Source organism: Leishmania donovani, chromosome 31 (assembly GCF_000227135.1).
Source record: "Leishmania donovani BPK282A1 complete genome, chromosome 31".
In the NCBI taxonomy this organism is placed as follows: Eukaryota; Euglenozoa; class Kinetoplastea; order Trypanosomatida; family Trypanosomatidae; genus Leishmania; species Leishmania donovani.
This window is the reverse complement of record NC_018258.1, coordinates 807016-820172: the sequence shown is the minus strand read 5'-3', so window position 1 is coordinate 820172 and position 13157 is coordinate 807016. Positions and strand designations below refer to the sequence as shown.

Here is a 13157-nt window from a genome sequence, read left to right as displayed (position 1 = left end):
CCTCTCTCCATTCTCTTGAACCTCCCCTCCCACTGCGTCCGTGTGCGTGCGGCCCCCCCTCTCTCTCTCGTCTGCAGCTCTGTTTTTCTTCTCTTGATTTTTTCCTTCGTCCTACCCGTTCAGCATCGCTTATCTGTGCGCTTCAGCTTTCCCTTTTCCTTGACTACCCAAGCCTCCTACCCATCACCTCAGCACCGGTAACGATGCCATCTCAGGTGCACGTGGACCCGATAGCGCGCACCGGCAGTGATGCCTCGGAGGCGAGCAGCAGTGAGGTGGACATGGTTGCCGTCATGACGGAGATGACAGTTGCGGAGCGCCGCCGCGTGTACGCGCTGCAGGGTCTACTGAAGGAGTACTACGAGGTGCGCCAGCGCCTGCGTGCCGAGATTGCGGCGCTGGCCAACGAGTGCGCCGCAGAGAACCAGAAGCTCTTCGCTGTTCGCAAGGAAATAGTCACGGGTGCACGCGACATCACGGAGGAGGAGATGCAGCGCATTGGTCGCACGGCGGCGCCGACCGAGCCGGATAAGAAGGAGGATGCTGCGCCCGCGAAAAAGGGTGTGAAGTTTGTTGATCCGGTGGATGAGAAGCAGAACAGCGCACTGGTAAAGGCGGCGGCGAGCCCGTCCGGCGGCATCCCGGCGTTTTGGCTGACTGCCATGAGCAACTCGGAGGCTGTGAACAGCATGATTACGGAGAAGGACCGTGACGCCCTCATGCACCTTACTGACATCGAGCGCGGGTTTGTCGAGGGTGACCCGGAGAAGGGCGACCGTCTCGTCTTCCACTTCTCCCCCAACGAGTACTTCACAAATGAAACGCTCACGAAGGAGTACCACACCGAGTACGACGAGGACCACGGCGAGCCGCGCATCACAGATGTAGTTGGCTGCGACATCAACTGGAAGTCCTCGAAGAAGAACCTGACCGTGACAGTCAAGCAGAAGAAGCAGCGCAACAAGAAGACCGGCCAGATGCGTGTCGTGGAGCGCGAAGAGCCGTGCGAGTCCTTCTTCAACTTCTTCTCCCCGCCCAACCCGGACGATGATGATGACGAGGATGGCGACGATGAGGACTTCCTCGAGCAAGAGATGGAGATGGACGTCGAGGTCGGGACGGCGCTGACGCAGGCGGTGGTGCCGCGCGCCATCTTCTACTACACTGGCGAAGCTGTGGTGGAGACCGGCAAGGAGCTCCGCGAGCAGTACGGCTTTGGAAACAGTGAGGACGAGGAGGACGAGGAGAGCGACAGCGATAAAGAGGACGAGGACGAGGACGAGGCGCCAGCTGGCGCATCGAACTTCCGCAACATCGTCCGCCAGCGCGGCGGCGGTGCTACGCCTGGTGGCCGCGGCGGGCGTGGTGGTGCTGTAGGTCAGCAGCCTCCGCAGCAGGAGTGCAAGCAGCAGTAGCGAATCAAGAGGGGCATAGTGCTCAGGCCTTCCCTTGCCCCCCCCTCCTTTCCCTCCCCAACCTCATGATGACACCCTCGCTTCTCTTTTTCTTAAAGGCACAGTGCGATCACGAAGATGTGAAGCGCCAAGCAGTGTTTTCTTAACTAAACCCCTGCGCCACACACACACACGCACACACGCACGCATATAAGCACGCTCGTGAGTGCGCGCTCACGTGAGATAAACCCCGAAGACGTGGCCTGGGTGACGTGGCAGCTTTCCGTGTTGCTCGTATCCCCCCCCCTCTTCCTCCCCTGCCTCTCTCTCTCGTGTACATGTCCGCGCAGGCCGTCTCCTCTTTCTCACTCAGGCCCTCCATACGAGCAAGCGCGGAGCTGTGTTTGGCCAAGCAATCGACAGGTATTCGCGAGACTATGGCAGCAGCAACGACTCCTTGCTGCCTCCTCTCTCTCCCTCTCCGCTATCGGAAAACTCGCGGCACCAATCTGTGAAGAGGTAAAGCCCTCCCCACTCCTCCGCCCTCCGCGCTACCTTCATATCCGTCTCCGATGATCATTATGCTCGCTATATCCTCACCGACTTAGATCTGGGCTCGAGACCTTCTATCTTCTTATCTGCGCCTCTCCATTTTTCTCTCTTCCACCTCCTTTTCTCTCCCGCCCTGCATGCTTCCCTCTATCCCTCTCTCGCCCTTACTGGACTCTTGCAGGACCCGAAGCATAGCTGAACGGGTCTGCGCGTTACAGCGGCACAGACACACATCCTCTGTGGTAGTGCGGCTCTCGTGTGCTCACCACGGTCGATGCACCGCCTTGTCATCTCAACAGTCACAGCACCCCTCACACATGCTCCTGCACAGCCGGATGTGTGCACATACGCGCGCGTCTCGTCCTGTATCTCCTTGCAGGTTTTCTTTCACTGCTAGGCATACATCTGTCTGAGTGCGCTTGGCGGGTACACAACTCTCCCCGGTCCCCCTCTCTTCGACAGCCCCACCCATTTGCGTCCAGCTCCGGCCACCTCCAACTCCGAGACCTTCGTGTCTCTCTCACTCTGAGTGTATGTGTGTGTGTGTGTGTCCGGACGATACCGTAAAGTGTGCAGTGGTGCGGGATGTACAGTATGTTGGTGTTCCAACACCTTTCGTTTTTTTTTCGCGCGTGCGCCGTCCCTCCCCCTACCCTCCCTTCGGATCCCCCGTTGACTTCGGTGTTCCTTTTCTTATTTCCGGGGGGGGGGGACTTTGTGCTCGTTCCGTATCGTTTGTCCCACCAACTGTGCTGAGCTGGATTGTCTGTCGTGCGCCTGCACAGAGAGACACGCGCATACCAAAGCAGACCGGCACCGGCGTAAAGAGTCGGTCGCCATGATAGTCAAGGACGTGTCTGTTGCGGCGCTCGCTGCAGTGGTGGAGGTGAGCTATCTTGAGCCTACCGGCTCCACCACCTTCACCAGCCCACGATCGAGCCCCTACCCAACGTTCTCTCCGCGCGCTACGTATCGTGGCCTCCCCGCCTGGGCCACCGTCCACATCATGATCTGCGGCATTGTGCTGGTGTTCACGTGTCTCTCATACCTCTTCGACCCGTGTTGATTTGCGGTGCTACGCCGATATCAAAGGCATCCCTCGTAACATAGTCAGCGCATCATGCAGATAGAGCCGCCCCTCAGCCTGCTCACTAGAGAAGGTCCAACCCCAATTGCCTATGCAACAGAGCAGTCGAACTTTCTCTGCAGACGGCGCTGGAGATATTGTGGGCCACGCGATAGTTCGGCCAAGAGCGCCGGTCGGCCACCACTGGATTCCGAACGTCTCGTGCTCGCGGAATCAATTCGATATGACGGATAGCTGTGCCGCCTACGCAGCACCGCACAAAGTCCACACAGTGCCCCTCCCAGCACACAGCTCACTAAGTGATACCGCGAGAGGCAACAACAGCGGTGATGAGCAGTGTGCCGGTGCTGCATACATCGGCAATGGCACTGATGCGGCGGTGTTTGTCGCAAGACCGCCGGGTAGATGTAGTGCCTCAGCGTCAGCGGCATCCAAGGCGTGTAAGCGTTTGTGCGCCGAAAATTAGGTGAAAGATATTTTCTCCTTGCCTTATGCCTTTCACATAAGTTTATATATATATATATATTTATTTATTTATATGCATGTATGCATTTGCTGCTACCCCGGTACCTTTTTTGGCGGAGGGAGGTCACTTGCACTCTCGCTCAACTACACGCTTCCTCTCTTCTTCTTGGCTGTTTTCTTTCTTTTCCGTTCCTGTCCTCAGTGCGCCTGACTCGCACCTGCTTTTGAAATCACCACCGCGACCCCTTCCGTAATTGCCCTGCATGTCTCGCTTTTCTGGTCCCCTGGCTACCCCGCCATGTTTTTCGACCCCTCCGTACATGTCTCTCTCTCGGACACACCGCCGACTCTTGAACCGTCGTGTCTGTTTGTGGTGCTGTGTGCCGTCCCCGATGTACACCGCAGACTGCTGTGCACCACCACCACTACCCACCTTGCTTTATCTCTTCATGTCTTTACTTGATTCTATCTTCCTCTCTCGTCGCCAAGATCCGTGTTGGACCACTGGTGCCATCTCGTCTGCTCTCACCCCGCCGCTCCTTCGTGTCTGGTGGGCCGATCCCTCTCTCCCACCCCCTCCGTTCTCCTGTTGCTCGCTTTACTTTTCTTTTTCAGTGCACGTGCGTCTTGATTTCCTCTTCCACTCCCCCCGCCCTCGCGTGTGCTGCCCTGAGGACGGAGGGGGACGCACCCCTCTCAGTGCGTGGCATCTCAGGGTCCAGTGCACACCCACTCTGTGCATTTGTGTGGGGGAGGGGGCCGAGCCGCCCCTCCATCCCCTGCCGATGCTGCACCGCTTCTGGTGGCGAGAGGGTCAGGCGCCTACCTACGCAGAGGGGGGTCAGGGCAACGCATGCCCCCACTGATGCCGGCAGTGAGGCCGCGGATGGCGTTGTGTGGGAGAGATCTTCGACAGTGGACACGTTTGCGCCACCCATGTGATGGGCAGGGTGTCAGCGTGACGCCAGCGTACCTCAGCCGCCCCTCGCTGCCCACTGGTGGGGAGCCTGGGCCACCGGGAGGGGGATGCACCAGGGGTGGCTACGGGCATAATAGAAGCGGCTGGGAGGCGGGTGAGTGAGCAGAATTTGGGGTCAGAGGCCGTGCTATCAGGTAACTGAGTCGGCGCACTGCTGTACCGCGTGTGTCTATGGCTGCTTCGCACCAGACGATGGGGGCCTGTGACAGGGCCGTGTGGAGTAGTGTATGGCTGACGCACTGCGACAGAGAACTGGGCACATTGGGGAGCGAGGCCTCTTGTCGCACGTCGATGATGAAATTTGGGGGCGGGTGCTCCTCTGGTGCAAATTTTTTATCTCAGATTTTGTGATTTCTGCTTTCTTCTCCGAGGCGGATGACTCGCTGTTCAACCGAGCAGTGGTGATTCCCGCCCTTCCCCTCTCTTTCTCTTGCATCGGATGCGGAATTCACACGCACTTCATTTACGACAGTGAAGAACTTGAAGACGGTCGACTGCGTGGTGTCGCACTACCACCATGTGCGTGCGCTGCAGTGCGTGTGTGCGTGTCGGCGGGCCGCTGTGAAGGGCGTGGCTTGTCGACAGCTCTCGTTTCATGGCGGCTCTGCCCTTGCTTTCGTATTTTCCCTCAGTCTCTCAAGGAGGTGAGAGCCTGCCGGAGCGCTGCAGAATAAGACGAGGACAAGGCCGGACTCGGCTCTGGCGCCCACATGCGTGTGTGTGTGTGTGTGTGTGTGTCTGTAGCTCTCTTTTTCTTCTCTCACCCCACGTCGCCGGCTCTCACCGTGAACGAGGGCTTGGAGTGTGAGCCGTGAGGAGAGAGAGCGCAGTTCGTAACGGGGAGAGGGGTATGCGCCCGCACGTCGGTGTTGGCTTGCGTGTGAACGCGCGCACCTTAGCTTTTGGGGGGATTCTTTGATTTAAGCCGTGAACGCGATGACGGGTGTGAGGCATAATCTGTGGTTAGCTCCAAGACCTGTACTGCATCGCGTTGTATGTGAGGGTGTATCTGAAAGCACTTCAGACAAGCACCCCCCTCCACCTCCCCGGCAATCGACTTCATCTCAGTGGCGACTCTCTGTCTTTCCGCTCTCTTCCTCGTCTTTGCCTCCTTTGAGCCATGGGTACGTGAACCTCTCCTCCTATCACACTTTTTCGCATGTCCGTGTTACACCGACAACTGGAGTGCGTCCCGCCGCTTGCTGCGCTCGCAGCCACACACACATACACAGAGGCGAGGATTCATGAGGGCGACTTCTCTCCGTGCGCGGGGCTCATCGGGCCAACACTCGCATCCTCGGCTCTTTCCAGCAACCTTAAGTCTCTTCCCTCACCGCCCTTCAGCACCATATCCGGCTCTGCGAGCTGTCCGCGTTTCCTTGATTACGCAGCAGGCATGCGTGCCGCTTCTCGCACTGCACCGTCAACTCAGCAGTGACGATGGCTGCCTTCTCCCTCCTACAACTCCTGCGGCCGAGGTCACGGTCGGCAGTGCGGCAGGTGAAGACGACGATGACGACCTGAAGATGGACATCTACCGTCCTCAGCTGACCCCGGAAGATGCAGAACGGAAAGCGAAAACGGATCTCTTTTTGTGCCTCGTTCTCACCCTCCCTCGCGATCAGGACTGGAAAGATATGCTGACCGCCGCCTTCCGCGCCGGTACCTGGAAGCCTCACCACCTTAGTGCGGTGCTGCGTGGTGTGCAGCTCAACAGGTACAATGAGCCGGCTGTGTGCGCACTGAGCTGTGCAGGCGTCTGTGCCACCTCCTTGCCTTCCTCGTGCACAGCCGCACTTCGACACGCCATCGCCGAAATCGCCAAGACCGCCCCTGCGTCCTCGGCACCATCCACACGGCTGCAGCGCGCCAAGGACATTTTGGTTTTTTGCGCCGAAGAAGGCGGCGTGTACGCACCGCCATCTGCTGAGGACTCCCTCGTCGATGTCTCTACCGCACCGCCGTCACCAGCCGAGGAGGAGACCAGTAGACGCTCTAAAGCCTTTGCGCCATCGCCAGCGGATGCTCACCACCTGCTTGTACTCCTCCTGAAGGCAGCGCAGCGAGGCGCCAGTGTGGCGTCGTCTCTTTCAAAGCCGAATACCCCTACGCAGGCTGTGGCATCCTTCCACGACGTGTGGAACTTCTTGGCCTGGATGGAGCTGCACGGATACCACGTACTCTCCAACGCTGTGCTGGACGCTCTGGAAGTCGTGGTAGACAAAGGCGGGAGTCAGGCCGGAGCTGGGGCTGCGGCGGGACTGACAAGAGCCGCTGGCCCATCATCAGCGTCCTCGCCTTTACCTCTTCAATACGCAATGGTGTCTCAGCGCGTACACCGGTTGGACTATCTGCGCAGCGAGCGTGCTCTGCTACAGGAGGCGGTCAAGAATGCTGAGCAAGGCTCCGGCGGAGCATCGATGAGCACTGGAGCTGTTCGAGAGCGACGGCGGCAGCGAGATGTTCCACGAACTGCTCCTGTGCATACAGAGTAGCCGTCTTACCTATTTAATGGGAGGGAGAGTCATATCATCACGCACACACACAGAGAGAAAAGTGAACGACATGCAAAACAAGCCCCAACTTTTGGTGCCCCCCCCCGTTATCGTTCGCTTGTGTGAACAGAGCTGGTGTGGTCCACTACTTGCTGCTGCCGTCACCTCGCTGTCTGCAGCTCAATAGTATACGGCATGGCTATGCCGCCGACTCCACGAGAAAGCCCCAAATGCTCTCTACGACTGAACCTCGCCATCCTGACAGAAGACGTTATCCGGTTTTTTGCGCCGGTGGTGCTCCCTCTCTCTCTCTCTGCGCCGCCAGCGTGCGTTTCTCTGTCAGCGCAGTAGCCCAGCATGGGCCACATGCGCCTGTACAGACGTGCAGCAAGCTCCTCGCTATCTGCTCACCACTTCTTCATCACCTCCTTTCCGCTCATCTGACATCGCCTCCCCCATCCGCCCACTTCCTCCCTCCCTCCCTCCTCCGCACGCGCCCAGTTGTGTCACGGATCCGACAAGGCTACTCCCCCTCCAAAGGTGGCGATATCCGCACACACACATATACACGGTCGAAGTCCACGCGTACGAAGAAAGGCGACCTCCTTTCTCTCCTTTTCCTTCCCCTCTCGCTGCGTCTACGTCCACATAGAGCAATATAAGTCTGCGCGGCATTTCGTGCCACATCCGCATTCGACCCCTGCGGCACCTCCTCCCCTGTCTGCGCTGATACTCGCATACTCGCATATATACATATATATATATATATATATACGGGCGCGCGTGGTGCAGAACAGCTTATATATCATCGGCTTCTGCGTCTGTTCACTAAACCCTTTCCACTTGATTCATCTTTCTCTGCCCATCTCTTTCGTACTGCGAGCAAGCAAGGGTGCAGATTTCTTCTTTGCGTGACGGTGTGTGTGTGTGTGTGTGTCTACCCAGCGTGCGTGTCTGCAGGATTGTGCAGCAGTCGATTCCTCTCCTCCCCACCTCAGTGTGAGTTTTTCTTTTTTGCTTTTAGCCCTTGCCAACGCCAATACGTATATCTGACTTCTCTCTTCGCATCTGTACACGCTCGTGATTTTCCCTGCTACCCGAAATCAACTGCAGATATCTATCCATCTCACTCTCCCCACCCCATCCGCACCCTGTCCGAGGATACTCTCCGCGTGTGTCCTCCTTCTTGGGCGCTTTCGAGTCATCACGTGGGATGTGAACGAAGAAGCGAGGCAAGCACACACAGACACCACAGGCTCTCTTTTGTCTCTTGTTGTTGTGCTTCTACATAAAGCCTGTTGTTTTTGTTGTTGTTTACGAAGGTGGTGTATCTCCCTGTCTGTACGTATTCCTGGGCCGCCCCTCGCCTCCTCTCACTAGCCCACTTCATCTCTTGTCGTCGTCTTCCTCGATAGCTGCTGCTTCTTCTCCTCTCGCTCGCTCTTTCGCTGTCCCTACTGATATTATCACAAAGTCTCGTTCAAGCGAGAAAAACAACTTCATCATTAATAACCAAAAAAAGGGAAAGTGCGCTCTGGCGGTGTGCGCCCGCCGCGCATTTCGGCTCACTTCATCGCTGTGTATGTGTGTCGGCGTGTGCCCGATTGTGCACTTTCTTTGGGGCGGTGGTGTCTGTCACCTTGTGCGCCGCTGGCTATTGGGTTTTTGTGGTGGTCCGAACTGCTAGCTGGACTTGCTTCTGGTTTTTTCGTCTTCTTGCTTGTCACTTGCTTGTTTGTCGTTCGCTCTCTTCCTGCATTCCTCTTGGGGTCTTGCGCGTCTAGTATACGTACAGATATATCTATCGATATATATTTGTTGTGTGCGTATCTTTTCATTTGCACTTTTGTTTTGTTACTGTTGTGGTACCAGTGGCCTTTTTTGTGTATGTTTGTTTGTTTCCTTCGTGTGCGTGCGTGCACAAGTAGTCATTGTGTCCCATACATGGTTGGCCAATGGTAATTTTGCAAAGACCAGCACGAGGGTATACGACTTGTCCCCCATCGATTTAAGCGGAGTGCAGTGTGGTGTTTGGCCTGTCGCCTCATTCGTCCCATCACCACCACCCCCTCCTCCCTTTTTTGTAGTGGTTGTGGTTGGTCCTCTTGCTGCGCACACGCTTTCAAGCGCACGCGCCCCGTGTGCGTGGTTGAGCGTGTGAGCCCGTTTGAAAATTGTCGTGCATTCTTTTTTCTGCTGTAGTGGTATCGCCGCCCTCTCAAGTCGCACGGACACATTCAGGCGGCGTGTGCTACTGGCACAACGAAAGTGGAGACCTGTGCGCACACGTTTTGAGCTCTAGCGAAGCACCTAAGCGGCGTGGCCTGAGCCGCAGGTTCAGCAGCTCATATGGCATCTGAAACCTCTGTCGCCCTCGGTGTAGGTGTCACCCTTGCTTTATTCGTGTTGTTTGCTGTCGCCCTTGTCTTTTTCGGGGTTTACACGAATGACTCTCGCACACGCAGCTTCGAACGCGAAAGGGAGCAGCGCGTGGAGCTGGTGCGGCAGAGGCAACGGCAGGAGCAGGAGCAGTGGCGTGAACGGCGCCTTCGCGACGTCGTTCTGCTGCTGATTGAGCGTGGCGAGGCGCTAGAGGGAGTATCACTTGCATTTCAACTCCCAAATCGGCCAGAAGTCAGCGCCAGACGAACGCTACGCAGCCGCCGTGGTGTTAACTCGGTGCGACAGAATCTCGAGATTGAACTAGCAGACGAGCAGGAGAACAGCCGTCTCGATGAAGAGGCGCGGAGAATTGCCCGCATGCCGCTCCATGAGCTTCTTGCGAACGGGCGGCCGCAGAATGCCGACGCAGGTCCGGATGTGATGCAGATGCTGCTTGATGGGCAGGAGATACAGCGCCACACGACCAGCGAGGACGACAGCGATTTCTACCTCAACGACGAAGATACAACGCCAGCGAGTGTGACACCGTTCCTCAGCCGGCAGGCGAATGAGGAGGCGCGACTTGGCAGAGGCGGTGGCGAGACGGCACCACCGACGCCGCTGCAAAGCGCCGCGCCAGCGCCCGGACAGCCGCAGCCGCAACAGGGCGATGGCCCCGCGAGCACCAATGTGGCGGCGGGGGAACGCGAGATAGACGCGCGTACGGCGGCCGTGCTTCTCCAAGAGCAGCGGCTCCGCGAGAGCCGCGAGCTGGCTCTTCTGCAAGAGCTACGCCGCGAGAAGCGACGCAAGTATCGCAAGACCGCTGAAGAAGTGTACGGCCAGGGCGCTGATTACGAACATAACCCCGCAAACGACGCCCTTCTGCGCATTCAGGTGGTGAACGGTGGTGGCACCCCGGGGTCGCCGCTGTGGCGCTTCCTCACCCCGCTGACGTCGCTTCGCGGAAACCGGTCTCGTCGCGACAAAAAGTCTGCCTTCGACGGTCTGTCTCCGCAGGAATCGACCGTTTATCAGAGAGAAAACACGGGCCTACCGAAGTCCCCTGCATCCGGAAAGAAGAAAAACCGCAGTTTCGAGGTGGCTCCCTTCTGAAGAGCCGGCCGCCGACGCGAGCGTTCGGATTTGCCAGTGGACTCTCCCGCCATGGCAACCTCGATCCCTCGTGCAGACAAGAACAGAAGCAAACCCGCAAGCATTGCACAACGGCAATTCTCCTTTGGGGGCCTCATAGAAGGTCTGGGGCGGGGGCTGAGTAACAGCCGCCAGAGCGGATCGTGCCCGTACTTCTTTCCCACCACCCAGGCTGCATCGCTCACGCTGTCGACGCTCGCCGCCTCTCAGCCATCCATGACCGCTGCAGCCACAACCGTCTCGCCAGTGACCCCCCCCGCACGCGCAGTAGCCTTCAGAAGTCTGAATAACCAGTAGCACCCGCATCAGGGGCATGCGCTGCAGCACTGCTCCTCTGCAAACTCCATGCTTGGCGGGAGCCATGTGGTCACCGCAGCCCGTATCACCGGTGTGCAAACGCCGAGGCGGACCACAATCAGCGAGAGCGCCAACGCCAGATAAATACGAGCCCAGCTCCCGTGAGTAGGGATAGTCAGTGATTCACAAACGCAAAATGGCTTTCCTCACCCTTTTGCCGCTGTTCACCACGATAGCGCATCCACGGATACACTTCGGCCTTTCTCGTCGCGTTGCTCGCTCGCTGTGCTGCTTGTCTTGCATGGTTTTCTCTGTTTTTGTCTTTTTTCGTTTAGTGCCACCCCTTTTCTATTGCCTCACCGCCACCGCTGCCACCCAGCAGCCCCTCCTCCTCCCTTCTCTTCCCCACCTCCAACTCGTGTTGGTGCTTCTTCACAGGATATGCAAATCCACCAGGGCGCTTCTCCTTTGTATGGCGTCGTCTCGCTCCCTTCGGCTGCACGGTTTGCCGGCGCCTCCCTCTCCCAGCAGCATCCAACGAAGGCTCACCCTCGCTTGTCGCCCACCGCTATCTTCGCTTTTATGGCTCGTCGATGTCGCGTTCGAAAGCCCGAAAAACGTGAGATTGGAAACCCAAGTGCCCATGAGAGAATGAGAGAAGTGCGGAAAGCCAGGCAGGAAAGCGGTCGGGTCAGGTTAACAAGAGCCGCTTTTTGGTGCTGGACTTCCCTCTCTCCCCCCTTTTGTCTTTTTTTCTACTCAACGCCAGCCACCGACACCACATCCAAGCGCACTAGCTGCTCTTCCCCTCCCCCCCCTCGCACGCACGCGCGCACGTCCGCCCCTGCGCCAACGTTGGTGTGACAACGTGTCACTGTATATTGCCTACTTTCTCGTGTGTGTGTGTTCTCTTGAAATGCGTAAGTGATCGGTGGTGCCGTCCTCTGTCCTACCTCTCCCCTCGCACGCAAGAGGCGCAGTGAGGCAAGTGCGTGCAGTCGTGTGTCTGTGAGCAAGGCCAGGCGTAAACAAAACGTATCTATGCCTTCACCCCACAGCAACACTTCCTAGATTCATGCAAATGTACGTGCCTGGTCGACGATAGTCTCACTTACTACGCCCATCTCCCCCCCCCACCTCACCCCCCCCGGACACACATCTGAAGCTATCCTGCACACACACACACACACACTCCCATGCAAGCGTAAGTGGAGTCACAAGTTTTCGTGCAGCATCTCGGTACAATGGTATCTCTTTTTTCTCGACCTTTCGTGCCAAAGACAAGCGTGAAAGGCTGCATCGGCTCTCGCCTTGCTCCCATCCGCTGTGTATCTGTGTATCTGTATGTGTGTGCATGTGTGTGCATGTGTGTGTGTATGTGTATGTGCATGTGTGTGCATGTGCATGTGTATGTGCATGTGTATGTGTATGTGTGTGTCTTCTCACTTTACTGTCAACCTGCGCCGATGGATTTTATGGATAGGGCCGGTGCTAACCCGCTTCTCCTTTCCTGCTTCTCCCCTCTTCCTAATGCGCGAGACGCACACTTAGCCGCATGCAAAGAGATGGGGGTAGGAAAGGGGGAAGACAAGCTGATGCGGAAGTCGACGGAGACACGGTGCTGATGTGCGTGCCGCCGTTGGGTCTTCCCGTCCCTTACTTCTTTTCTGTCGAAACACACCCACACCCCTCACACACACGCACGCTCACCAGTTTTAGTGCCTCTGTTGCATTTTGATTGTCCTGGCGTCGGATCCCTCTGTCTCTCTCTCTCTCTCTAGCCGTAGCTAGCTCTCTTTCTTGTTGATCAGGCTTTGGCATGATGTCGAACAGGCGTGTCTGCGTGCGGACGAGGTGTTTGTGCATGCCAGAGACGATGTGTGCATAAATGGAAGGTGCGTTCTCCTCCCACGTGTGTGTGTGTACATGTGTACGTGAGTGAGTGTCGCCCTCTCCCCTCTTATGGGGCATTAGCCTCTATAGCACTTATTACATCTATATAACCTCCTTAGCCTCACTGAGGTGATCGCCTTAACCACCTTCTCTGTCGCTGGCTCCCTGGCCTTTCCCTAATGATGATAGCCCCAGGCGTGAGACACACACACCTCTGCGTCTCTGCTGAAGCGTAATCGAACTGGCACGTTCTCGTGTTTTGTTTTGTTTCACTTTCTTTACTCGTGTCTTTTGTGGGTGTCTGTCTGCGTAGGCGTTTCCGTGGTTGTGCGTAGTGGCTTCCTGTGACGCGCTGTGATTCGTTTCGTTTGTAGTCTCTTACTTCACCTCCACTGTGTGTCGCACCCCCTCTCCTTCGCTGCCCCTTATCGTTCCTTACCCTTGTGGTGAAGCCGAAG

General features: G+C 57.2%; 3 protein-coding genes across 3 annotated transcripts; all 3 read left to right on the top strand.

Annotated features, from left to right (window-relative positions):
- Positions 1 to 203: 203 nt before the first annotated feature.
- Positions 204 to 1415, top strand: LDBPK_311770 (nucleosome assembly protein-like protein; the record flags this gene model as incomplete). Its single annotated transcript, XM_003863220.1, has 1 exon — positions 204 to 1415. The coding sequence occupies one exon, from the start codon at positions 204 to 206 to the stop codon at positions 1413 to 1415; it is 1212 nt and encodes a 403-aa protein (XP_003863268.1).
- Positions 1416 to 5721: 4306 nt separating this feature from the next.
- LDBPK_311760 (hypothetical protein, conserved) lies at positions 5722 to 6972 on the top strand (the record flags this gene model as incomplete). Its single annotated transcript, XM_003863219.1, has 1 exon — positions 5722 to 6972. One exon carries the CDS (start codon positions 5722 to 5724, stop codon positions 6970 to 6972), a length of 1251 nt encoding a protein of 416 aa, XP_003863267.1.
- Positions 6973 to 9321: 2349 nt separating this feature from the next.
- Positions 9322 to 10470, top strand: LDBPK_311750 (hypothetical protein, conserved; the record flags this gene model as incomplete). Its single annotated transcript, XM_003863218.1, has 1 exon — positions 9322 to 10470. One exon carries the CDS (start codon positions 9322 to 9324, stop codon positions 10468 to 10470), a length of 1149 nt encoding a protein of 382 aa, XP_003863266.1.
- Between the last annotated feature and the right edge of the window lie 2687 nt (positions 10471 to 13157).